General features: G+C 44.0%; 1 protein-coding gene across 2 annotated transcripts in view; it reads right to left on the bottom strand.

Annotated features, from left to right (window-relative positions):
• ARMH4 (armadillo like helical domain containing 4) overlaps window positions 1-25,326 on the bottom strand; it is a 157,805-nt gene that overhangs the window by 9,050 nt on the left and 123,429 nt on the right. For both annotated transcript variants that reach the window (XM_075530529.1, XM_075530528.1), the window contains exon 6: window positions 2,712-2,743. In XM_075530529.1, coding sequence (XP_075386644.1) covers window positions 2,712-2,743 — 32 coding nt within the window. The remainder of the gene's footprint in view (window positions 1-2,711; window positions 2,744-25,326) is intronic.

Below are 25,326 nucleotides of genomic sequence, written 5' to 3'. Positions count from 1 at the left end.
CAGAACCAGATGGTACCCGGCTCCCACTACCAACTGCTCTGAAAGGTAACAGGTACACAGTCCTGGATAGGGTGGGGAAAAGTGTGGAACAATGCTCCAAAGCATAAGAAGACCAAGCTTACCAGTCTGATAGAGATGAGTTGAACCCCCAAGACTATGACCCTTAGTCCCCTTTCAATCTGGAAATGTACTCGCCCCTAAGGTTCAATTTTCAGGCAAACCATAGACAGCTCTATTAGGGGACCTGTAACTATGGCACACTGGGCGTTTGTGTGGCTTTTCCACCCAGAGTCTTCCTAACGCCCACCAAATGACTGGGTAAACACATGCAAACAGGATGTAGGGGACTTTGGTTAGGGGATTGGTCGATTGTGCCATCACATTAGGTATAAAATGGGGGAACCAGAATGGGGACTCATCAAGCTAGATGATCACACGGGGAGGGAGTGCATCCTGGGTAGACCCCAAGACGCCTGCAAGGAAGTGGCAGCGGAAGCAGGGGCACTGAGAGTACAAGAGAGAGAGCCATGGGCTTCCAAACTCACAGAATGAATAATGCTAAGTGCGTTCAGACAGGAGCCTAATTTTCAGAGTGGAGTGCCTGCCCTCTGGGTATCTATCAGCATTAAAGGAGCTTTTTAACATTGCTTGAGCAGAACAGAGGCTACAGGGCCACAGGGCTGAAAGGCTGAGCACCAGAGAGAGGCGTGCCTGTAGGCACTACTGAGAAGAAGCTGTCCTGACCAGAGAACCGCTGTATTCTGACCACTTCTGATCCTAAATTGTAATCTGTTAGCTTCTCCAATAAACCCATAATCGTGAGGATGGTCTATGAGTTCTATGCAGCTGTTTCATCGGAAGATTGAACCCGGAACAGAAGGACCATGGGAAAGAGCTAGTGCAAGAGCTGGTAGAGGTAGAGGGTGGAAGTACGTCTGCCTCCGGCCTCAGAGGAACTGGCCTTGGGCTGATGGGATTCCCCTTCCACCTTGAGTACTCAGAGGAGGTCAGACCCTCCAAACCATTCTTGCAAGGACGCCTTAGAATAACCAGTCATTGAAAGCAAGGGGCCAGCATTTACCCAGGGACAAAGTTCAGAGGGGTAAGAAAATATCTCAGGGTAGAAACAGGAAACCCAGAGAAGTGGGATTGTCAGTGTAACAGAGTACAAATTGCAATCAATGAAGTGAAACAAAATGTGTACGGATGACTGAATAGAAGACTGATCTAAGTCACAATAAAAAATTCTTTAAAACTAAATATGCTAAATTCTACTACGCAGAAAAACATGTGAGGAGAATTCATAATTTTACTTGAAGTAGAATGTTATATGTTCTTTTCCTTTATTCTTTACCATGAAGCTGTTATAAAAGAAATATGAGTCAATCAAATTTGGGAACAATTGACCCTGAGCCAGTGGTTCTCAACCTTCCTAAAGCTGCGACCCTTTCATACACTTCCCCATGTTGTGGTGACCCCCCCAACCATAAAATTATTTTTGTTGCCACTTCATAACTATAATTTTGCTACTGTTATGAATCAAGTGACCCCTGTGAAAGAGTCATTTGACCCCAAAGGGATCGCAACCCACAAGTTGAGAACCGCTGCCCTAAGTAGTCAAAAATATATGGACCGCCATCAACAGAAGTGTATTCTGAAACCAGTGAGTTGCCGGTTACTCATCATCTGGCAAATGAAAGGATTTCCATGCAACTAAAACCCCAGTTAAATCTAAGCAGGCTACAGTAATGGACTCTGACATAGGGCACAGCAAGAAATCCAGCACTCCATCAATATTTGTAGGGGTAATTAATTTTAAATTACATGATAACCCACAGCGCAAGGACGGAAATGCAAGGGAAAATGAAGAACTTGAGCCTGGAAGCCAATGTTGTCAAATCATTATGTAGGTAACAGAAGTAAAACAAGAGGGGGAAAAATGTTTTAGCATTGGCCATTCCAGAAAGGTCAGCTTTCCATAAAGGTCAGCTTATTAGCACGTACTAAGTTGTGTCACTATAAAAGTCTACATAAAAATAAAATAATCTCTAAGGGCAAAGCTCAGGTCTTCCGTGTTTTCGGCTGACATTTCCTGTGATCTAAGGATGCCTTATCTGCCCTGAGACCTTGAGTGTTGCGTCAAGTCCATCGGCTGTGGCTTTGAGTCAAAAGCATCACTGTCTTCCCAAACCCAGTCCTCGCATAGCGACTGGGCCTAAGAGACCCTCACGCTGGCACGAGAAGTCTATTGCTCAGATTCTCTAAAGGAGCCCGCACCTGGGGATATTGGAGATACTACTCAGCTGAGCACACAAGAGGTTGCCTTTATGAGCATGAATGGTGCCCCAAAGAAGCCTGGGTGGTGCAAACGGTCCACATGCTCAGCTGCTAACCGAAGACTGGAGGTTAGAAAGCAGCCACGCAGAGGTCCTGTGGAGGAAAGGTTAGGCTCATACGCCCAACAAAAATCAGTCAAGGAAAACCCGATGGAGCACCCCTGTATCCCGACACACCAGAGCACCGATGATGATTATTATTTGTTGTTGTTGTTGTGTTCAATAATAAGACATGTAAAGGGAAGGTTTTCTCTCTTGCTGGGCACCTGGAAGTAGCCCTGTATATTTGGCTGCATTATCACAATCAAAATAATATCTCTTGTTTGACAGAGCCATGTCCTTTAGAATAGATTGGAAGGAAGAAAATGTTCTTACCTTGTCTTTCAGTTTTTCCATCCAGTTTCTCACTAGAAAAAAAGAAGAGAACGAAGTGTGAAATGCCAATCTGTGCTTGTATTTCAGAGTATTATGTTAACAAGACAACCCGATGAAGGTTCCATTGTACGAACGACAGTCAAAGGACCCATAGCATGAACAGGTGTCAGGAAGGGTCTTGTTTATGCTCTTTCTTTAAGAAGGCGGCAGGTAGCACAGACCTGACCCTCATCACCATGTGAGGAACAGAATGTTGTTGTCTGCCAACTGCTTTAAGGGAAAGTCTGAAAACGGAACATAGAAATCACCTTTAAAATATCAAGATTCTTTTTTTAATCTAACATTTTTTCTTTAGCTTTATTTCCCATCTTTCTCAGTGTTAAGCTGCATAGGTGTGTGCTCCTTGAATCGGTGGCAGAAAGCAGAGATTGATACAAGAAAGGGCAATGGGCAAGCTAAGGCTGGCCTCACTGGCTCCTATGGGAACCACCTGCACTCACATTTGAATAGAGAGATCGGACCAAAGGCAAGAACGGAAACATGTTTCTGAATTATGTTTATCTCGTAAACTGTAGCATTCTCTCACTGTGAGAAATAAAAGCAACAATCAAGTCATATTTATAAACACAACTGCAAAGGTACACATCCGCAGTGAAAGCTAATATAGACCAGGATCATAACCATGTAAAAGCACCTCTGTCAAGTGTGGAAGCAGGGTCCGGAAAATGAAAATGTGTTAGGATGGCGATGCTCAGGATTGTTTGAGATTGGGGGTGGAGTTGTTCCCCCTGAACTGCCTGTCAAAGGCATGCTTATGTTTCAACACAATGAAATTTCTTTTTTTTTCATTTTTTTTAAAGCACAAAAAGGGATAAAAAAAAAAAGACAAGCATACCTTCATTTTTTTTTACTCTTACCAGGCCAGAGAAATTTGTTTTTGTATTTCAAAGATCATGTTATCGGGGGCTCTTACAGCTCTTATACCAATCCATACATCAATTGTATCAAGCATATTAGTACATATTGCCATCACGACCCTATTGGACAGCACACACTGTTCCTACTGGTTTACAAGGCTATAAATCTTTACAGAAGTAGAAAGCCTCATCTTTCTCCTACAAAATGGCTCGTGGGTTTGAACTGCTGACCTTGCAGTTAGCTGCTCAACCCGTAACCCTCTATGCCACAAGGACTCCTTTGGAATTACTAAACTCTTACTGCCAACAAGTCAATTAGACGTCTTTAAATTCCCTTTCCTCTCTGGGAGAAAGGCTGGAAACCGATTGGTAGACCCCAAAATGGGTAGACTAGGGGTCATCAAACTTTTTCTTAAAAGGATCAGATAGTATTATTTTAGCCCTTATGGGATGCGTAGTCTATGTCAAAATTACTCAGCTTGGCTCTTGCAGCTCAAAAGCAGCTCCATATAATATGTAAACAAATGGGGGTCCCAATAAACTTACTTTATGAACACTACTAAAATTTAAATTTCATATCATGTTCATGTCACAGATTTTTCTTACATCATTTTAAAATACTAAAATATCATTCTTTGCTCACAGGCCATACAGAAACAGGTACCCAGCTTTGGCTGATGGTCAGTTTTGCTAACTCATGGCATAGACTTACTTGACCCAAAATGTTGGCATCTCCACTTACAATCGGCACCTGGTAATAATACATCTGACGAGAGTGCTGCCTGGCAAAGCACCCCATGTGTATTGCATCCTTTGATCAGCTAATCACTAGCAAACACAGGGGGCCCCCAAAAAGTCATGGAGAAATTCCATTGTCTATCATTCCATTTTCCACAAAATGTTGAAGTCGCCTCATATGAGTTTTTTAAAGGATAAGATGAGGACGTTGAGAGTCAGAGAAGCTAAGAGACTGGGCCATGATTGGCCAACAAATGAAGTCACTAGGAACTCAAATGATGATCAGATTTAATGACCCATTGAAATTAGAGTTACCATTTCTTTTGGTGATCTACTGTTCTTGAACTTGCTCAGGTTGGCAATGTGGCTCTCCTATCTCCTTCAGTTCCAAGTCTCAATCTCCATGTTAACTCTGAGAAGGTCACCAAGTTTGCCCCTGTCTCATTACTCCTTCTGTCCCTATTGGGGTTCAGGAAGCAGTGGCAGTGATCAATCCGCATAGGATGGAAGTAATAAGGAGGTCACAGAGGAATGTCCTAGAGCAGGCATCCTCAAACTATGGACTGCTGGCCACGTGTGGGCCGCCGAGGACATTTATCCGGTCCTCCGGGTGTTTTGTCCTGGTTTTTTTCTTTTTTACTTCATAATAAGATATGTGCAGTGTGCATAGGAATTTTTTCATAGTTTTTTTAAAACTTTAGTCCAGCCCTCCAACGGGTCCGAGGGACAGTGAACTGACCCCCTGTTTAAAAAGTTTGAGGACCCCCTTTAGCCTCGAGAATAATGGCAGGCATTGTGACTCTCTGAGTGAGGCCATGAAAAAGTGAGGTTATTTCCAATTTGCTAAATGACTTCAGAGAAATTAATGACCCTCTTGAGCCCCTGCGTCCTCATGTGAAAAATCAAGATGGTAACATGCCTTCATAGTTATTGTGAGGATTAAAAATAAAATGCAAAACATCGAGTCTAGTAGTTGATGTAGAGAAACAAGAAAACTAGGGTGGGGGAGGAGAAAGAACAGCAAGTGAAATGTGACTATTTTTAACAAGTGTCAATGAAACCAAAGCCATAAATTTAAATTCAAGCAATAGGATGATTCCAACGCATTCGTTCATTTTAAATATCTACTAATTTTTTAACATAACTCTCCACACTGTCAGTCAATTAGTTGTTAGAGAGAACCATCCCTGAATTCCAACACATAGCGGCCCCATGGGGCAGAACTTGCCACTAGGGTTGCCTTGACCCCAACCTGTACAGAAGTCTCCATCCAATCACAATGCTGCCTTTGTCTTCATACAGTCTAGTTGCTCGGGTTCTTTGGTCAGCATGCAGATTGTGATATGCAGATGACCAAACAAGGATTTGAAGCACTTTTGGAAGAAGATCAAAGATGATAGTCTTCAATATGAATTATACCTCAGCATTAATATATATATGTATATATATATATATATTTGTGCTGAAAAACTCGGGTTATACACGAATATATACGGTAGTTCATAGATTATGGCCCTGCTAGAGACTCATCCTTGGTAAGGAAACACAGAAGATATGGGTGCTAGAGCAAGGTATGGTGAGAAAATTAGATGGTGCCAGGCTATCATATAAAATAGCGTCTGGGGTCTTAAAGGTTTGTTTCCAAAAGAGCAGCCATCTAACTGAGATGTCAACTAAGCCCACATGGAAGAAGCACACCAACATCAGTGACCCAAGGGTTACAAATCATACAATCCAAAGGCGAAGGAGGAAATCGTATCAGAGCTCAAATTGTGAGAATCTGGTTTGCAGAGGCTATGGATGACAGTGGGATCCCAAGATACATGTGTGAGATCTACATAAGAAATAAGCCTCTGGTCATGTCTCTCTATCCAAAATGGAAAGCTAGGAATACACTGGTTACCAAACAGAGTACATTGGCGAGATGACTATAGGAGATCAAAATGATAGACCTGACTGGCACCGTTAAAACCTTGTTAGTTGATTCTTTCCATGCACACTGGGACTGATACGATTTGTTAGTTTATATGTTGTTTTTCTTCTTCTTCATATTGGAGTTTAGCTCCGGTGGATTTTGTCATTGGAGAGAGCCCTCTTGAGTTCTATGTTTTTTTTGGGTTTGGTGTATGAAAGCCAGGCAGGGTCGATACCTCTATAGAGACAGCAAGTAGAATAAGGGTTCCTGGGGGTGGGTGGGGGGGTGTAAAGGGAGTTTATACCAAGGAGTTCAAGAAGAAGGAGAACTTTTTGGAAACTATAGTAGCCATTGTACAATATTGCACGATGTGTTGAACCCTGCATTACCTCCCAATAAAAAGGACTGGGGGGGGGGGGCAGGGGACAACATTCTGCTGAACAGAGAAAATACTGAAGTTGTCAACAATTTTATTTTACTCGGATCCACAATAAGTGCCCAGGGAAGCAGAAATGGGAAAAAGCAAGCAACATATTGCATGGGCAAATCGGCTGCAAAAGGCCGATTTAAAGTGTTAAAAATCAAAAGCACCCTGAGGACGAGGTTGTGCCAGACCTAAGCCTTGGAACTTTCAGCCACCTCGTGTGCATATGAAAGCTAGACTGTGAGTAAGGAAGACCAAAGACATTTTTATAAATGTTAATTATGTTATTGAAAAGGAATATTGAATATACCATAGATTGTCAGAAGAACAAAGAATCTGTCTTGGAAGAAACAGCCAGAAGACTGCTTACAAGTGAGAATGGTGCCAATTCCCATCGCTTACTTTGGACTTGCTGGCTGGAGGGGCGAGTCCCTAACGAAGGACATCATGCTTGGTAGCAGGGAAGGATGGGGAAAAAGAGGCACACGAGATGGACTGACACAGTGGCTGCAACAATGGGCTCGAACATACAAGGGTGGTGGAAGGCACAGAACTAGGCAGTGTTTTGTTCTGCTAATCACCGGGTTGTAAGAGTCAGAACCCAGTCAGGTTAACAACAACAAAAGAGGCCTGTCCCCAGGGCCGTGTCGTGCAGAGCTGCCGTAGGACCACCAGCCTTTCTAGCAGAGGAGCATTTAGTGCTCCGTCATCAGAGGGTAGGGCATCAAGTCTGAGAAATGTATGACAATGCAGAAATGCAGGGACAGAGTGTAAGGGACGCAGCAACAAAACCAATGACTGGGACAAAGGCCTAACTTCAACCTTAAAGCAAGATGTTTGGAATCAGAGAACAGGCTAAGTGCTACAGAAAGAATCGAGCCAGGTGGGAGCCAGGTGCTGCGGAGGAGGCAGGCCACGACAGGCTCTAGGCAAAAGTCACCAGCCCTGAAGGTGTAGCTGATTACTGAGAGTGATGGGATCAGGGTCGCTTGGAGGAGAGGAATGAGGCAAAAGCCAAACCCGAGTTGGCTGCATCCAAAGGTTTTTGTACTGGAGGAAACTCCTTACAAAAGAAACATTTGAACTTGAGCCCTTATCGAGTCAAGCATCTGAGAAAAGTTCAGACTGCTGTTCTGGATAACTCACTAGTTGTCCACAATAATTCTCTTCGGGGCAGAAAGAGCCAGGAGGTGTGCCTGTGTGCTGGCGGTGTGAAAGCGTGAGCCATGCTCTGTAGCGGCCAGGAGGACCAGACCTCATCTCATGTGCTCTGGACATCTTCTCAGGAGAGGCCAGTCCCTGGAAAAGGACATCATGCTTGGTAAAATCGAGGCGCAGCGGAAAAGAAGATGGCCCTTGATGAGATGGCCTGGCACAGTGGCCGCACCAACGGGCTCAAACATAACCATTGTGAGGGTAGCATAGGACCAGTGGTGTTTCTTTCTGTTGTACGCAGAGCTGCCAAGAGGGAACCACCTGCACGGAACAAAGAGCTCGGGGGCCTGCACGTCACACTTTGCACCTCTTGGCCCTGGCTGGTGCTTCAGACATCATGGTTTCCTTAATTCAGTAAATGCTCATTGCTTCTTGGTGAATCCTCAGTCTTTGAGTAAGCATGACCCTCCTTTATGAGGATTCTATGTACTTCCAACAAGACCTACAGGATGCTGTAAAGAAAAACTTGATACCATGATCATTGGAAGCCTAAGGAACTGAAGCTAATAAGACAGTGCACAAAGCAGGGGGTGGGAGGAAATCAGAAATGAGAGCTGTCAAGTAAAAAGAAGAGGTTATTTATGAAGAGAGAACTAACCATGGTTATCTTAAAAAGAGACCCAGAATGATCAGAGGAGTACGAACTGGTACAGCTTTTTGGAGGTGGGGGTTTGTAATAAAAAATCAAACACTTTTAAAAAGTTTAAAAAAATTTTTAAAGCTTAAAAATCGAAAATAACTTTTTTATTCTAATACATTATTTTATTGGGGGTGCTATTACAGCTCTGATAATCCTCACATCATAAAATCAAAAAAACTTTTATCAAAATTCTAGAGGAAAAGCATGTATCTTAAACAGTCAAGTCATGAATGTGCCCACAATTTTATTTAGGTGATGTTAGCTGTAACAATATTATATAAAAAAAGCCTTGAAATAATAAATAATACTTAACTATACAGGGTGGGTTGAAACACTCAGGGAAAACCCGGTTTCAACTACTCCTACAGAATGGAGTATTATTTCAAATGTAACATTATTTGAGGAAGTATATTGAATGGCATGGTGCCTGTTCCTATTTTATTCCAAATTAAAACAAAAACAGCACGTGTATAATGTGAACCCAAGTTTGTGGACAAAATCAGTTTGCATACGGGGCAGTGAACTCCAGTTATGAGTGATGGAAGCAGGTGAAAAGAGATCATGGTCAACACAGCTTAATCAACAGCATCACTGTCATGTAAAAAGTTGACGTGACAAAAATGTAAGCAATTATCAGAAATGCTATGTGAATAGGAAAAATCAAAATAATGTACATAAAATATTAATAACCAAGCTCGTCAATAGACGATACACCTATGGCTGATTTTTCTTTTATTCTCGATGCTTTTAGGATTTTCCAAATGAATTAACTTCTTAAGACTATTGTTTTAAGTTCTAAAAAATCAGACTGGAACCTCTAAACCTCGGCAAATCCGAGTTAACGGCAGGGCAGATTGCTGACGATGGGGGAACAGGGCTGAGGCCTTTGCATGCATGCGGAGCTACAGTTTTCCCTCCAGTCCCACAGATCCTGGCTCCTGGTCTTTCTCAAGCACAGCCTTCTAATGAGGAGTCTGGTCTGCATCGACTAGGGAGAGAAGCACATGGAAAAGAAAGCCGGCGTCGATTATTAAAAGCAGGCCTTCCGAAAATGAAAGCAACAAAGACTACGGGACCGACGCCACAGGACCAAGTGTCCACGTAAACAGCCTCATCTAGGCTGAGACGGGAAGAAATGGACGGCGCCCGGTCACCTTGGCCTCAATAGCAGGTCCTGGATAGAAGGGGATGAAAACCTAGAATAAAAGCAAATTCCTGAAAAAGGCCACCCCTGGTAGACCAATAGAGATTAGAGGACCCCACGAGACTACTGCCCTAAGACAACCCCTTGACATTGGAACTCAGAACTCCAGCCACCACTGGAAATCCCTTTTCAGGCAAAAGACAGACTGGCTCATAAAGTAAATACTATCAACTGTGGGATGTGTGCTCCGCAACCTGATCATCTAAATGATGCCACGTGGAAAGCACAGCTGAGAGGGGACAAGAGGACGGGTGCGCCCGACTAAAGGAAGCAGAACAAGCAAACGAGACTCGGTAGAACGCGGACCCACTGCCAAAATGTACAGTATCATGGAGCACGCTGTGTACAAATTGCGAAATGAGGATTTAATTTGCTATGTCAACTCTCACCTAAAACATAAATATATTTTTAAAGTAGTCCTTTCCTTGTGCCCACCAGCGCCCTCTGGAGTGTAAGTGTCCCAGGCTCAGCATTGGCCACAACAATCGCCTATTTATTAAAAACCTAAAGGACCCTGGTGGCTTAGTGGATTGCGCCTGAGGCTGCTAACCCACAAAGCTGACTGCTCAAGACCACCAGCCTCTCCACGGGAGGAAACGAAGGCTTTCCACTGCTGTAAAGAATTAGTCTTTAAAAAGACAGACAGAGAGAGCAAGCAGATCTCCGGGTCTTTTTCCTATGTGTATGTGTCAGAATTAATGATTTAATATTAGAACACTATCATTCATTTTAAATATCATTAGTCTTGGTAACCCACAACTAGTAGTTCATTGGAAAACAAATGCAAAAAAATGGCTTAAAACTACTGATAACTAGTCTCAGCCTTTTGGCTAAGATCAAATGGAAAAAACTGGTAAAATAACATTTCTATATATCATATCAGTGGTATATATGATTTTTAATAGACTATAGCTGAAAAATGTCCCAAACATCTTATTTAAAATGGTACTTTTAATTTTCCTTTATTTGCAATATCAAAGCTTTATTGTTTTTCTTAAATCCTAACATATACATAAGTAGATGGTATTATCCCCATTTTCCAGATGAAGAAAATGAAGCTTACGTACTGAAAACTACATAGCTAAAAAAGTAACAGAGTTGGAAGTTTAGGCCTTTATGGCTCTAAAGCAAATATATGCCTGCTCAGGACACCTGCTGGTCACTTTCTGGAGGGGTGTGGACAGGTTGGCCAGGTAACAATGAGCCCACAGCAGGGCATACAAAAAAAGCAGGTGAGGAGGAAAAATTAGCTCATCCCTCCGTTCTTCTGACTCTATCTTCTTTCCCTATTGTCTCCTCTCCTCTCCTCTCCTCTCCTCTCTCTCCTCTCCTCTCCTCTCCTCTCTCTCTCTCTCTCTCTTCCCCTCTTCCCCTCTCCCCCTCTGTGTGTGTGTCTCTGACTGTCACTGTAATACTACTGTGGTTTGTGTTTCTGTCTCCTCACTCTCTGACTTCTGCTTCCATTGTCATAATTCCCTCTCGGACACTGCTGTCTCCCTGTTAAAAGGACTCTTGTGATATTTTCCTTGCCTCGAGGTCCTTAACTTAATCACCTCTGTGGAAGTGAAATATTCACAGGTTCCAGGATTAGGATAAAGACATTTCAGAGGGGGAAGGTCTCAGAAACTCACAGAGGTGGTTCTACCCTGTCTTACGGGTTCACGATGTGTCAGAATTAACTCAATTCTAGTAAGTGGGCACCCCTTACCCCTGACACCATGGCACCCCTGAGTGTGATCCACACTGCAGCAGGGGGCCTCAGCAATCTCCACTCATGAATGCCCTTTATTGGTTTCCATCCACCCTCCCTGGCCTCACCACATTTTCTGGGATCATTTCCCAAATAAACTCCTTGCACCTTAATCCATGTCTCAGAGTCTGCTTTCAGGAAGCTCTGAAACACGGTAACGTGGTTTTCTCTGTATGAAATCCATCGAGACCATCACCAGAGTACTGATTCCTTAGGGTTCTGGCGAGGAGCGCTAGTGGCAGAGTGGTTACAAAGTCAACAGTTTGAAACCACCTTTCCACTCAAGAAAGACAGCTTTCTACTCCCATAAAAAGTTACTGTCTCAGAAACCCACTGGAGCAGTTCTACCCTGTCCTGTAGGATCATGATGAGTCGGAATTGATTGGACAGCAGTGAGGTGTTTTGTTTTGTTTTTTCTTGGTTGGAGAATGGCAGGGGAAGTTGGGGCTGATGGGGGAGCTAATCAGCACAAGAGTGAAGAAAACGTTCTAAATTTGACTGCAATGCTTATTGTGATCAATGTATTTGATATGTTTAATATATTTATATTTTAATAGGTAAGTCATTGAATTGTATGGTATGTGAATAAGGTGCAAAACCAAAATCAAAGCAAACCCAATGCCATGCAGTTGATGCCGACTCACAGGCACCCTGCACGAAAGGGCAGAATGCTGAAAGTCCCAGTTTTCTCGGAGGAGCGGCTGGTGGTTTCGTGCGGCGCACTGTTCAGCTAGCAGCCCGACTGCAGCCACTCTGCACTAGAGCTCCAATTAGATGCCAATAGAACTGTTAAAATAAGCAAATAACACTTTAAAGACCTAAGCCATAGTCGAATCCTGCCACTACAGAGGCAGGCCCATCCTTTGCCATCCCAATTTTACTTATTTTCTGCATCGGAAAGATAAATTGAACAAATAACTAGGCAAGGAAAACACGCAAATTGGCCAAGTTCAGGGAAGAGGCCCACTCCATATATCTAAATTAAAGAACTTCAGAATACCTGGATTTATAAAATATCTTTTCCATATAATATATGTATAATATACTTCATAGCTGGGTTTGTTTATTTCATATTTGACTTTGAAAGAGTTACTTACATACAGACTACAAACAAACACATTGTCAACATCATATGCAGCTTTCAATAATGTACAACACTTGATATTTATTTTTTATTTTAAAAGGACAAATGTGCACCTACATTTTAAAAAGAAAAGAAATACACAAACAGTTCTTTGCTCAAAGCATGTGCAAGCGTCGGTGAAAGCATATTGTCGGAGCCAAAAAATAAATGGAAACCATCTCCTTTCCTTCTTTTGCTACTTAACCGAGAAAGAGAAACGCTTTTCCCAACTTACGTAACACACTGAAGAATAATAAAACCCATCAAGATATAAATATTATCTGGATATCATTTTAAAGCTTGAAATCTGGTAACTACAGGTTATTTTCTAATGGTGTTAAATTTACCTGCTTGAAACCACACAGGATCCCTGTCTATAATCATTAGCTCCTCAGATAATTACAGAACAGCAAGATCCCAATGAACAGAATGGCCTACTTCTTTGCAGAGGGCTAAGTGAGCAGTAATTGTGCATCTAAGAAGCAATTAATTCGGAGGGCTCTGTACTGATACAGAAGAGGGTACAAAGAACCCGGATGTCCTAATCTTCACTTCTAAGTAATATTAAGAATTCCTTGAGTTAACTGCAAAATTGATAATGGTCCTATATACCTTCTGGGAAGTTGCAAAGAGAATACTTTGTAATCAATCGCCCGACTTGCTGGGAGTCACTTATTAATGCTAATGGTATTGATAAGCTATCAGCCAGGCCATCACCGCAGCAACCCTTGTAGAGAAACACGAGGCAAGACGCAGATATATGCCTGCAAGGAAGAACAAGTCAAGAAAAGGTTCCCTACGAAAAGAAACAACCCAGGAAGCCACAGGCTTGGGTGAAGAGGAGGCAATATACAACAAGAGCTCAGTTAAGAAAAAATTATGGAAGTAGGGGAGCCACTGGGAGGTTGGCAAGAGTTAAACAGAGGCAAATGCTATTGTCTACAGACTCCTACAATAGTGGTATTCTGTGAGTAGTCACTCGGATAGGCTGCACAGGTGTGGGAGGGAGAGTGGGAGTATTCCCACAAATACACACAGGTTTGGCAGAGGATGTTTGGATGTGCTGTACCTTTGCTGTAAATACATCCATGAATGTGTTGGGACGCCTAGGGATGGGAGGGGGGGGTGGTGGCAAAGCTATGAAAACTTCTTAGGTATAAACAAACCCCTAAGGAAGTAACTCGCTGGGCCTGGGGGCTCAGGACTGTAGTCTCAGGGGGATAGCAAGGTCAACTGGCACAACATAGTCTACAAAGACAATGTGCTACATCCTGCTTGGGGAGTGGCAACTGGGTTCTTACACGTTTGTGAGCAGCCATCTAAGGTGCACATGTTGGTTTCTCCTCAGCCAGAGAAAAGAAATGGACACCAAAAGATACGTGTCACCAATCACTCCACCTGACGTCATGGACCACGCAAACATGGGTCTCTACCAGCCCAGACCAGAACAACCAGATGGTGCCCGGCTTCCACCCCGACATTAGAAGGTCCTGGATAGAATAACACAGAAATATGGAACAGAACTCAAAATCACAAAAAATAGACCAGGCTTCCAGGGCAGATAAAGACTGGTGAGACCTCCAAGACTCCAGTCTTCAGTGACCTCTCCGGTACAGAAATGAACTCACCTCCGTATTAGAATAATTCACTATTTAAGATCAAAGAGGCAGCAGTACCCAAGGACAGTACCCAGAGAGTTAAGAAAGTACCCAGAGAGTTAAGTACCCAGAGAGTTAAGAAAGGAGGAATAGAAACAGAAAGCACGTCATTGAAGGGATTGAAATGAAGGAGTTGAAACAAAATATGTGTGAATTGTTGAGTGCCAACCAGATGGTCTGCTCTCTGGACCTTTATCTAATTCACAGTAAGAAGTTCGAAAAAGAAAATAAACCAGGTCATCACCACTCATGAACTTCTATCGGATGGAAGCACAAACATGCCGCACGAGGGTGGTAGAACATATTCTGTGAGCTCCCTTCTCTGCCCGACAGGGGAAGCGTGTTATACAGTGTTGTTTCCTACATTTCCCTGGCCCTCCCTTACACACGGCAGCAGGGAGAAACACAGAAAGGAAAAAAACAAAAAACACTGCTTGCTTTCCAAGAGTCCGTTGAAAAGGCTGCAGAGCATTTTTCTTGATTGTATGGTTCTGACACTTAGCTATATGAGGTCACCACTGGGGACCTGCAAGTCCCTCCAGCTCCGTCCCCTGAGGCCTCTCCTCACACTCAGAAGGTCTGATTGCTAATCCATTGGTGAAAAGGAAAACCGTTTGCCCTTCATGCTTTGTTTTGTAGAAAGCTTACTGCTTGCAGGTCACCGTCAGCAGGCTTCCTGTGGAAAGCCAAGTTTGTGTGTGCTGCTTGCCAAACCTGCTCCATCTGAAACCCATCATGACAAATAGATCTGAGGCCTTAGCAAGCATAAAGTCTACCCCCCCTACACTCAGTCTCTCCCTCTTCAGTCTGATTTTTACGTAAAGTGACAGACTATCAACTTCAAGACAAGTCCCATTCGTAATAAGAGGCTACCCCTTAGCCCCATCTTTATCTAACATTGGGCTCCCCACTGCTAACAGTCCCCAACAAAGCAAACCCACTACCAGCAAGGTGATTCTGACTCATCGCAACCCCATCTGGGTTTCCGAGGCTGTAAATCTGCACAGGAGCAGACAGCTTCATCTTTCCCCCTCGGAGCAGCTGACGAGCTTGAACTACAGACCCTGGGGTTCACAGGCGAAAGCCTAATACACAGCGTCACCGGGGCTCCGTCCATCGTTAAATGTCATCATTGAATCATAGGTCTCAGACCAAGAAAAAAATTGGCGCGTGACCTGGGGACTTTGTGAGGTCTCATGGGTTTCCATGGCCTGAAGCCAGCATTTCTGACATGATTCCACTGCACCAGCATGAAGCCCTCGCTTTGGGCCAAGAGATGAAATCCGTTAGGCGTTGAGAGTGGAAGGAGTGCTCAAAGTGGTTTTGAAGGCCGCTTTGGGGTTTGTTTTCCAATAGTCCCATTGATCACTTCCAAGTGCTTCAATGCCCACGCTAATGGGGAGTCCTGAGCCGCCCTCGCCAGAGAAAGGAAGGCCAGCCTGGGTGAAGAGCGCCCGCTCGGGAGCAGGGCTTTCTTAGCTACTACCGAGATGACTGCAAAAGAAAGTTGCCCTGAGCGCTTGATCCTTCTGCAAAGAGCCTGAAGGCCCTGCCAGACCACCAACGGAGAGCAGGTCAATAACCTCAGACTTCACCTTTTCCCCAGTTTAATCCCTTCAGCAAGCTGTGCAACTACACGAGGGAAATGTTTTATTAAGGCAGTAGAGCCGGTCTCAATTTCTTTGTTCTTTAATCATTTCAAACACACTTCTGTGTCGCCAGCTTCTGGAGAGGCGAACCCCCACCCCCCCGCCCTTTGCTGTTTACTTGTTTTCCTTCGTTCCACGTGAACTTCTCTTTCACGGGAGGTCGTTTTCCCATAGGACTCTGACCCACACACCCTGGACGGCAGAAGTGCCACTACACCTGAGCAGTTCTGTGTGGGCTTGTGCTGCAGACCCGGGAGCACCCGTCTGGAATGGGGTTGTACATGGATTTCTTGCATCATGAAACCTACTACACAATCCGTGCAGATACCTGAGGGTAGAGCAAGTGCAAAGGCCTGAATACGGGGAGAATCGGGTGTGATGGAGAAATCCAGGGAGGATGGCGAAGAGGAGGAGTGGTTTTTGCACCCCAGCATATCCAGTACAGCATATTGGGCAGGATGTACATTTGTTACGTGAAGGATCAGAAATAGGATCGTGTCATAAGAAGAGAGGAAGAAGATACATGGAATGAGCGTCGGTAGCATGGCATGACCTGTAACTGATCAAATAATGGGGAAGGAGACCCCAAGATTTAGAACCTGATGACTACAAACTAGACATCCTGAGTTCACAAATGGAAGGAAAATAAAAGGAGAAGGGTGCTTGTGAAGAGAGAAAATAATGAAAAAGTATCCAACATTGCGTACAGTGAGTATTGGGGCTTTAAAGGACCTGCAAGAATGACTACTTCAACCATCCCACAGAGCTACATTGAAGCCCTACGGTGGGCCAACTTGGCCCTCGGGTTAGAGAGATGAGCAAGACCATCCCCCTGCCCTGAAGGAGCTCACAGCCTTTGGGTTTCCCCTAACTTCTCCGAGAAGTCTCCTCCGTGTCCACACTCTTCCACCCTAGACTGAGGCCTGCACCTACCCCAACCCCAATCAAGATTTCAAAGCACATTTCTCTATGTAAAACTGTGAATTCGGCATCTACCAAAAGTTAACTACTTGCACTGAGAAACAACACCTCAATAAGCTACGTTTAACCCCTTTTCCACCTTGGCTTAAAACATTAAAAAAAAAAGTTTGTTTTTTTAACTGCATACATACCACACTGAGAAAATATAACACGTTGTTTTGCATGTTACATGTTCGTCAGTTCTGCTATTCAGTTGCAAACGTTTTGCGAGAAGGAATGCTCTCCTATACATTTTTCTCTTCCCAATAACACCTGGTGCAGAACTTTGCACGTATCTAACCCACTGCCATTGAGTAGATTTCAAATTGCCCTATGGTTTCTTTTTCTTTCTAACATGGTAATACTTACACCTACGTCAGGAAGTCACAACAAAAATAACTGAGTCAACATGAATGTACCAGAATTTGGCCAGAACCAAACGCACTGTCATCGAGTCAGTTCTGCCTCATAGCAACACCCCGAGGGTTTCCCAGCCCCTACATGTCGTTACACACAGCTTCATCTTTCTCCCTCAGAGTGGCTGGTGACTTTGAACTGCTGACCTTGCAGTGTGCAAAGCAAAATGTAACCCTCTATACTACCAGAGCTGCAAAACACGTAGCAGATAGTAATATAATAAACAGTGGCTGTGGCTGGGGTTGTGTTGTTTTGTTATTAAATGCACAGTCTCCTAGGAAACCAGTCAAAATGACTTAACCTCACAAGAAGGTAGATGCAAGTACATTCACAATATCCAGTTCTCTTTGCTAGAAGGCGAGATTAAGAAGTTATGTGAGCCATTCTAGAAGCTGGGTAAGTAGAACACCACAGAGATGGGGAAGAGTAGAAGGCGCATCCACACATACTCCACGCATCCTGTCTCAGACACCACTTTGGCCCACTAGAACCACCACCAACAACCAACACTGAATTCAAGTCAGGCTAAGTGTCTAGAAAAGGAGAATTTTTATATTAAATAAATGATTTCCAACCTAAGATTACACAAGCTAACAAAATTATTTTTTCTTGGTGTCTGTTTGTAGGCCTGGCACTGGGGCCGTTTGGGACACTGATTCAGAAAATTGTGTTGGATAGGCCACATCGCTCTAGTTTCTTAGATATGGTGTTCCACTATATTTTCAGCTATTAAGTTATACTAATTTATAAAGTTACCATCCTAGTTTTAAATAAAAGAAGAATTAAGACCCACAAATTATATGTAAGAAGTATTTGAAAAAGAATTATGTGAAGGGACTTCCAAGGGAAGTTGGTTATGCATTGAGGTGCCAACTTTAAAGTCACTCTTTCGAACCCACTTTGCAGCCTTTAAAAGACTTAAAGGCTTGGAAAGCCGAAGGGGGCGGTTCTTCTCTGTCCTGTAGGGTCACTGGAGTTAGACTCGATTAGGAAGCTGAACAGTACATAAAGAGACCACAAGCAGGCTACCGCAAACCAGAACACTGCCAGGGAAGAGCAGAAAGAAGAAATGGAAAAGATAGATATGTGGAAGGTGTGGGGGCCGTTTAGAATGAGGAAAACGTAAGACTTCATAGCAACTTTCATAACTATTTCATTAAAATTTTCTTCAAATTATGCAATAAACATTTAGGACATATTTTAACATATAGAAGTCAATGAATAATTCATGTTAAGTTTTTCAGAGGTGAAGTTGACTCCAAGCTTCTTTATAAGAAAAATGCTAACTTTTCTTTTAAGAGTTTCCGTGCACAGGTGAAGAAGTTGTAGCACCTAATAGTGAGACTGGAACATTTTAATTTTAATAAAGGGGTTTGAACTCTGACAGACTCATTTTGAGTTTCAGAACATTTGAATCTCTATTTTTTATACCAAACACTATCACTCCGTCGATGACTCATAGCAACCAAATAGGTAAAGTGGAACTTTTTCTGTGGGTTTCTGAGACTGTAAATCTTTATGAGATCAGAATGTCTCATCTTTCCCTTTCAGAACAGTTGGTGACCTTGAATAGCTGACCTTGCGGTTAGCAGTCAAACAAATAAACCATGGCACCATCAGGGATCCTTATTTAATGTACACGAATTCTTACTAGTGGCCACTTTTAAAGATAATACAGTGGAACGGCCTGCTATTCAGTTCCTTATAAAGGTGAAGTGCTACTTGGGGAACATTCCGAGTCCATGTGATGTGTACTATTCAAATATACCTTTGGATCAAAGGACCCCGTGTGAACTATAACTTGACCTAAATAGTTAGTACAACACAAGCGACTTTAACTAAAGCCAGTGTGCACAATCTCTAGCTCAGGCTAGCTGCTACATTAAAATATCCTGATTTTTTTTAAATGGGTAAGCAGAGTAAAGAGTGTTACATGGCCTGTGTTCTTAAAACCAGAGCTGGTAAGAGAAAACGTATCATTTTTGGAATCAGCAGGTCAAATCTACCCAGAAACAAGGCTAACACCAAAATGTTGTGTTGGCCAGTGTTAATTATTTCTCTGGAGTAATGGTAACATATAGGGTCCACGGCTAGACAAGAAGGGGAGCAGAGGAATCAGAAGCAAAGCCACACCTGCAATTTCAATTCCCTAGATTTGCATTCAATTGAAAGAAGAATTCGACACATTCCCAATCTTTATTGAGCACCTAATAGCCGGCCAGCAAAGCCCTGGTGGTCAAGTGGTGAACTGCTCAACTAGTAAGCAAAGGGTTAATGGTTCAAAGTCCACCCAAACACTCCATGGGAGAAAGATCTGGTGGGCTTGGAAACCCGATGGGGCAGTTCTCCTCAGTCCTCTAGGGCTGCTATGGGTCAGGACCAAGTGCATGGGAGTGGGTTGTTTTAAATTAGACAATAGGTTGCTCTTGTTAGTTACTGTCAAGTTGATTCTTACTCCCAATGACCCCAAATGGTCAAACTGTTCGGTAGGGTTTTCAAGGTTGTGACCTTTCAGAAACAGTTTGCCAGGCCTCACAAGGCATCCCTTGTGGGTTTGAACCTCCAACCTTCTGGTTCAGAGTCTAGGACTTAACTGTTTGCCCTTCCCAGGGACTCCTGGATGCTAGGTACTGTGTCAGAATCGTATCTATAAAGGCTTGTATATTTCTGAATTAAAATGAAGGCTGCAGTATATATCTAAGAGAGGGAGGGAAATTGAATTTTTTTTCAGCAGACATAATTAAATCCCAAAACTCTGAGCATCGATTAGTCACTAGAAGTGAAAATCTGATTGTCCCAGAGACTCGTTTCCCTACACACAATTTTATGAGTTGCCTAACTAAACATGGCCCTGAATTAGCCATCAAGCAAAATGGATTTATTTTTACCTAATACCAGACAAACTCTGAGCCCATTTACAAGTTTCTTATGAAGAAACAGCCCGAGAGTTTTTCATTTAATTGGCAATATAACTATCTACATTATGAATGTTGGGTTTATTTCCTCTTAATGTCGAAGTCGAAGGACCATTAAGGCTGCAGTCAAGTTACAAATGTACACTAAGAGAGCTTCACTTACTAAAGTTCACTTTCTACGGGAGTCAACATCATAAAGTAATATTGTTCTAAGATTTGCATGAAATATCGTGTTCACAGAGAGCATTGGCAATTGGCTTCAGAGAACTATAGCTACTGTGAGCATTTTTTTGTAATTTTTTAACAGTTCATACATATACATACATCAATTGTATAAAGCACATCTGTACAGTCTTTGCCCTAATCATTTTTTTCTCCTCTTTTCTTTTTTTACATTTTATTAGGGACTCATACAACTCTTATCACAATCCATACATATACATACATCAATTGTATAAAGCACATCCATACATTCCCTGCCCCAATCATTCTCAAGGCATTTGCTCTCCATGTAAGCCCCTTGCATCAGGTCCTCTTTTTTTTTTCCCCTCCCTCCTCATTCCCCCCTCCCTCATGTGCCCTTGGTAATTTATACATCGTTATTTTGTCATATCTTGCCCTATCCAGAGTCTCCCTTCCCCCCTTCTCTGCTGTCCCTCTCCCAGGAAAGATACTTCTCAAATTTTAATGGGATGTATGGTGGACTCACAAATTCAAGACCCAGTCACCCACAAAGAGCCAATAGAAATTAAGCAAAAATTACTTGAAGAGTCGTGTTTGCCTGTATTTCCCCTCCCCCACCATATCCCCCAACCCATGCTTCACCTCTGGGACCCATGTGGTGCGGTGGGTGAAACATTGGGCTGCTAACCAAGACTTGTCCTTCGAGCCCACCAGCTGCTCTGCGGGAGTGAAATGAAGTACTCTGCCTCTGCAATGATTTACAGCCTTGGAAACCCAAGGGAACAGTTCTACCCTGTCATGTAAGGTCCAAATCAACTCAATGGCAACTCAACACCGCAAGACTCTCCTGATCCCCAGGGAGAGCTTCCTTACAGGTGGTATTTTTAAAAGGCATCCTGAACCATGTCACTCTCGACTTAAAATCCTTTCAAACCTTCCAATTGCTCCTGGGGGGGGGGGGGGATGTAGACTTCTTAATGTGGTTTACAAGGCCCTGCATGACTTCAGTTCTCACAATAAGCCATGTGAACCCCACCTCCAACCCTTCACACTTCCTTTAACCTCTGTCTCCATTCCGGCTTCTCCCTACCAAATCTCATTTATTCTTCAGACCCAGCTTAAATGGTCCTTCTCCGATTGGTCGATGGGCTCAAGGGTGGCAATGACCTTGACGGATGATAGGCAGGGTTTTAGTTGGTTGTGCAGGGGGTCACGATGTCACGATGAGCTGGAAATGAGTCAAGAGCAACAACCACGAGGTCTGCTCTGTCTTCTACCTTGAGTCCCTTCTCTCCTGAGAAGACCCACAGCAGCCGGCTTTCTTATGTCAGTAACATAAAAAATGGAAACTAAACAACTGTTCTGATTTAATGACTCTCATGCATGTTAGCTGACAAACTAACAAAGAGCAACGACTGTGTCTTACTATCATGCAGCCCCAGAACCACATGGGGACTGGCTGGCAGAGGACACTATTTGTTAAGTAAACTATTCCTAGCCATGGTGATATATACTCATGAGGACTGAGGAAGTTAATTGTGCCAAGCTGGCCAATAAACACAGGTGGGGTTAATTGAAGGGCGGAGGGATAAATGGCTCAGTGAGCGTCATCTTTCAAGTTCTTGGGTCTCTGGCTTTCTGATGGTCCCACCAGGGTGCAGCTGCCTTAGCCAGTTCCCTGCTTCAGCGGGCAAGCTCATTTCCTGGAAGACATCCCCAAGGAGAAGCCGCATGGACCTACCCCGAAGCAGCCCTGGGTGCTGGAGCAGCCATGTGGAGACCCCTGCCACCGCTGAAAGGCTTACACGCTCACTGATTCGGCGTTCCTCCTACAGGCGGCATCATAGTGTGTGTTTTGTGAGATGGAGGAGGACTTTGTGGATTGGTGTCAGACAAATGGGCTAATGTTGGACTTGTGGGCTTGGGCAGCACTGAGTTGGGATGTTTTCTTGATGTGCACTTACCCTTTATATAAAACTCTCTTATACATATGAGTTTCTCTAAGGTACCCAGACTAACACAGGGATGGTGGCTATCATACCCATATATTTGGAGACAAATGAAGAATAATATTATTTGGACAGTGTCATGAATGTGATCCTACTGATACGATCTAAAGCTGGGATTCTTAATCACTGTGTGCGCCCCAGAGGCCTTTGCCAAGCCTATGAAGACTACAGATCTCTTCTTGGAATGCTTCTAAGTGAATTTAATAAAATACAGAGCATTTGAAAAATTATATTTAAATTCCATGACCAAATTGTTCTTCAAATGTAGCAAGACGATACTGACTGTGACTCTAGGTGTATCTAGTCGTCAGACAGAAAGGTCTAGTGGCAGGTTTGAACAATTGCCATCATTTCGATGTGATGATGCGCATTTGGAGATACCTGTGACAACTACAGTGTGGTAAGAAACTGCCTGGTGACAAAGACACACAGTTAACACTATTATAACGGACTACATTCATGATTAGACAAAAGGTTGAAATCTACTTAGAAGCTCATGGCAATAAGGATGCAATATTTACCATCTAAGATTCCTGTGGCGTACATGAAATGCTCCGCTCTTCGGCTCTCGGGAGCATAGCTGATTGACAGTCTCATCTGCCCCCCAGCAGAGTCCACGTTCCCCCTGGCCTTTCCCAGGCAAGAACTCAGGCCCGTTCATGCATGGCAAGAGAGCACGCTGATGGGTAAATTTGGGTCAAGCCGTGATCAGCCGGGCAAGAATCTTCTTAGAAGATTGCTGGTGACATCTTTTCCTGCCCAGTCCTGGATCCTACCCAACCTTTTCACAGCAGCCCGGTCTGCAGTGCCGTCCGTAGACTCCCTTTGACTACTTCTGCTCTCCTATCCTTCCCGGAGGTGTCTCCCAGCAAATCTCTCTCGTGTAACCCCATCTTCCTCTGACTAGCCTCCCTTACTAGATTGCATTAGCTTATTATGGAACCTAGGACATAGGGGGGTGGGGGTGGGTAGACGTCTAATTAAACAACATGATTTGCAGGCTACTCAAAGACAGAACGTCCCACTCTTAGGTCTGAAGACCCCCACCCATGACTCAATGCTTTGGATGGAATGAACACATTACAGCTTACAGGAGGAACTAATGTACTACATCAACCCAACTCACTGTCACACCATCAGTTTCCATTCATCGTGTCCTTATGTAGGGTTTCTGAGACTGGAGGTCTGTGTGGGAGCAGACAGAGTGGCTGGGGGCCTGGAACCACCAGTCTTGTGGTTAGTACCACGAGGGCCCCTTAACAGACTACATGTCCAGATAGAAGTTAAAACTGCAGAGCAGACCCTGAGGAAACAGGGATAATGACAGGGGTTTTTATTCTATCTTCCTCATTGAGGCACTCACTTGTTCAATAGGTATGTGTTGGGTACTTACCAGATCCCAAGCACAGAGCTCAGGAGCTCATGGTCCCGTGTCTAAGGCGTGGTGGGGGGGGGGGGGGTTGGTGAGAAAGGAATGAAGATTGTCTGGAACATAGAGTAGTCCCTTCCTCCGACTCTTTATCCCTTCTCAACACTTTGGGGGTTTTAGGCAGAGGAACAAAAAAGTACCACTAAAGCAAGACAAGAGAACAAAGAGGGGGCTGGTAAATAAGAACAGAAAAATTAAGATGAAATAAACAGAAGCATAACTTGTGGTCCTACTGCGCACCTGGAGAACACGGAAGAAATATGTCTTAGAGGCCAAAGCAGAACCATGCCTTCCCACCTGGCCCTCGTCTGATTCTACAGGACTCTTGGCAGCAAGTCTAACTCAGTTGTCACGGGCTGCTCCAAGGACCTCACCGTGGTATGTCACATGGTTCTGGGGGGGATGCCTCCTACATTTCAAATCCATTTTTGGAAAAGACAACGCAGTCAGAAATAGAAAGCCTCTGTGATTGTCTGTGTGAAAAGAAACAAGGGAATCTCTGTTTTCCAAAAGTACGGGGCTCTCACCACAGTCCCCCTCTCCCGCCTCCCTGCTTCCAAGAATAGCGAGTGATCCCATGGGGCCCATCCCACCGCAGGGCGCCTGCTTCACACAACTTGACTCCACGCGCAAGCTGGACCGGCCCTTGGGCAAACGGCAGCCCGGGGTTACAGAAATCAACCTGCGGGGGGACTTCAGTGACCTCGGCCACCTCTCTGTTCCTCAGGCACGATTGAGCTGCTGAGACCATCTAGTTCAATTCTGACCCCGGTCTGTTACATTTAGCACTTTTCTTCCGAGAACACTTATTGACACTGCCTCGTAATTCTCACGACTCCCAGTGCAAGCCAGAAAGGAACATTGCCCATCCTCTCCGTGATGAAGCTGAGGACACAGAGGCCAGGAGTAAGAGGAAGGCGGGCCGGCGGCCGTTCGAAGGAGCCGCCCACCTGTTGCTCCGCGGACTCTCCGAGGGGGCTGTGCTCTAATGCGGATCTGCAGGCGCACGCAAGCCCGAGTTGGGCAGCTCCAAGAGACAGCTCAAGAGTCTGCATTTGTCACAAATTCTCCAATTTTGGTAGCCTGCCTAGCAGGAACTGGCTCTTTTTCCTCCGATCGTTTTACTGGCATGTAATTTACATATCACACAATTCAATATGTCGACCCCATCAAGGAGAGCTGTGCGAGCAACACCACAATCCGTTTGCGAACATTTTCTTCGATCGTGTATTCATCAATATTAGCTCCCCACTTCCCCCCGGGCTGCCGTGCCAAACCCCCAAGGGGCCGTTCATCCAGTTACTGTCTCTGCAGACTGACGGCTCCTGGATATCCTATGAACATTTAAAACAAACAACAATAGCAACAAAAACTAACAAGAGGAACAAAGTAAAACAGATAAAAACTCCCGATGCAAAGAAAGCAGATGTACCATGAGAATATCTGATGCCAGGTGTCACAGGGAAAGC

The sequence above is a fragment of the Tenrec ecaudatus genome, chromosome 14 (genome assembly GCF_050624435.1).
Source record: "Tenrec ecaudatus isolate mTenEca1 chromosome 14, mTenEca1.hap1, whole genome shotgun sequence".
Classification (NCBI taxonomy): domain Eukaryota; kingdom Metazoa; phylum Chordata; class Mammalia; order Afrosoricida; family Tenrecidae; genus Tenrec; species Tenrec ecaudatus.
The sequence above is the reverse complement of the archived record's forward strand: the minus strand, read 5'-3'. Positions and strand labels throughout refer to the sequence as shown.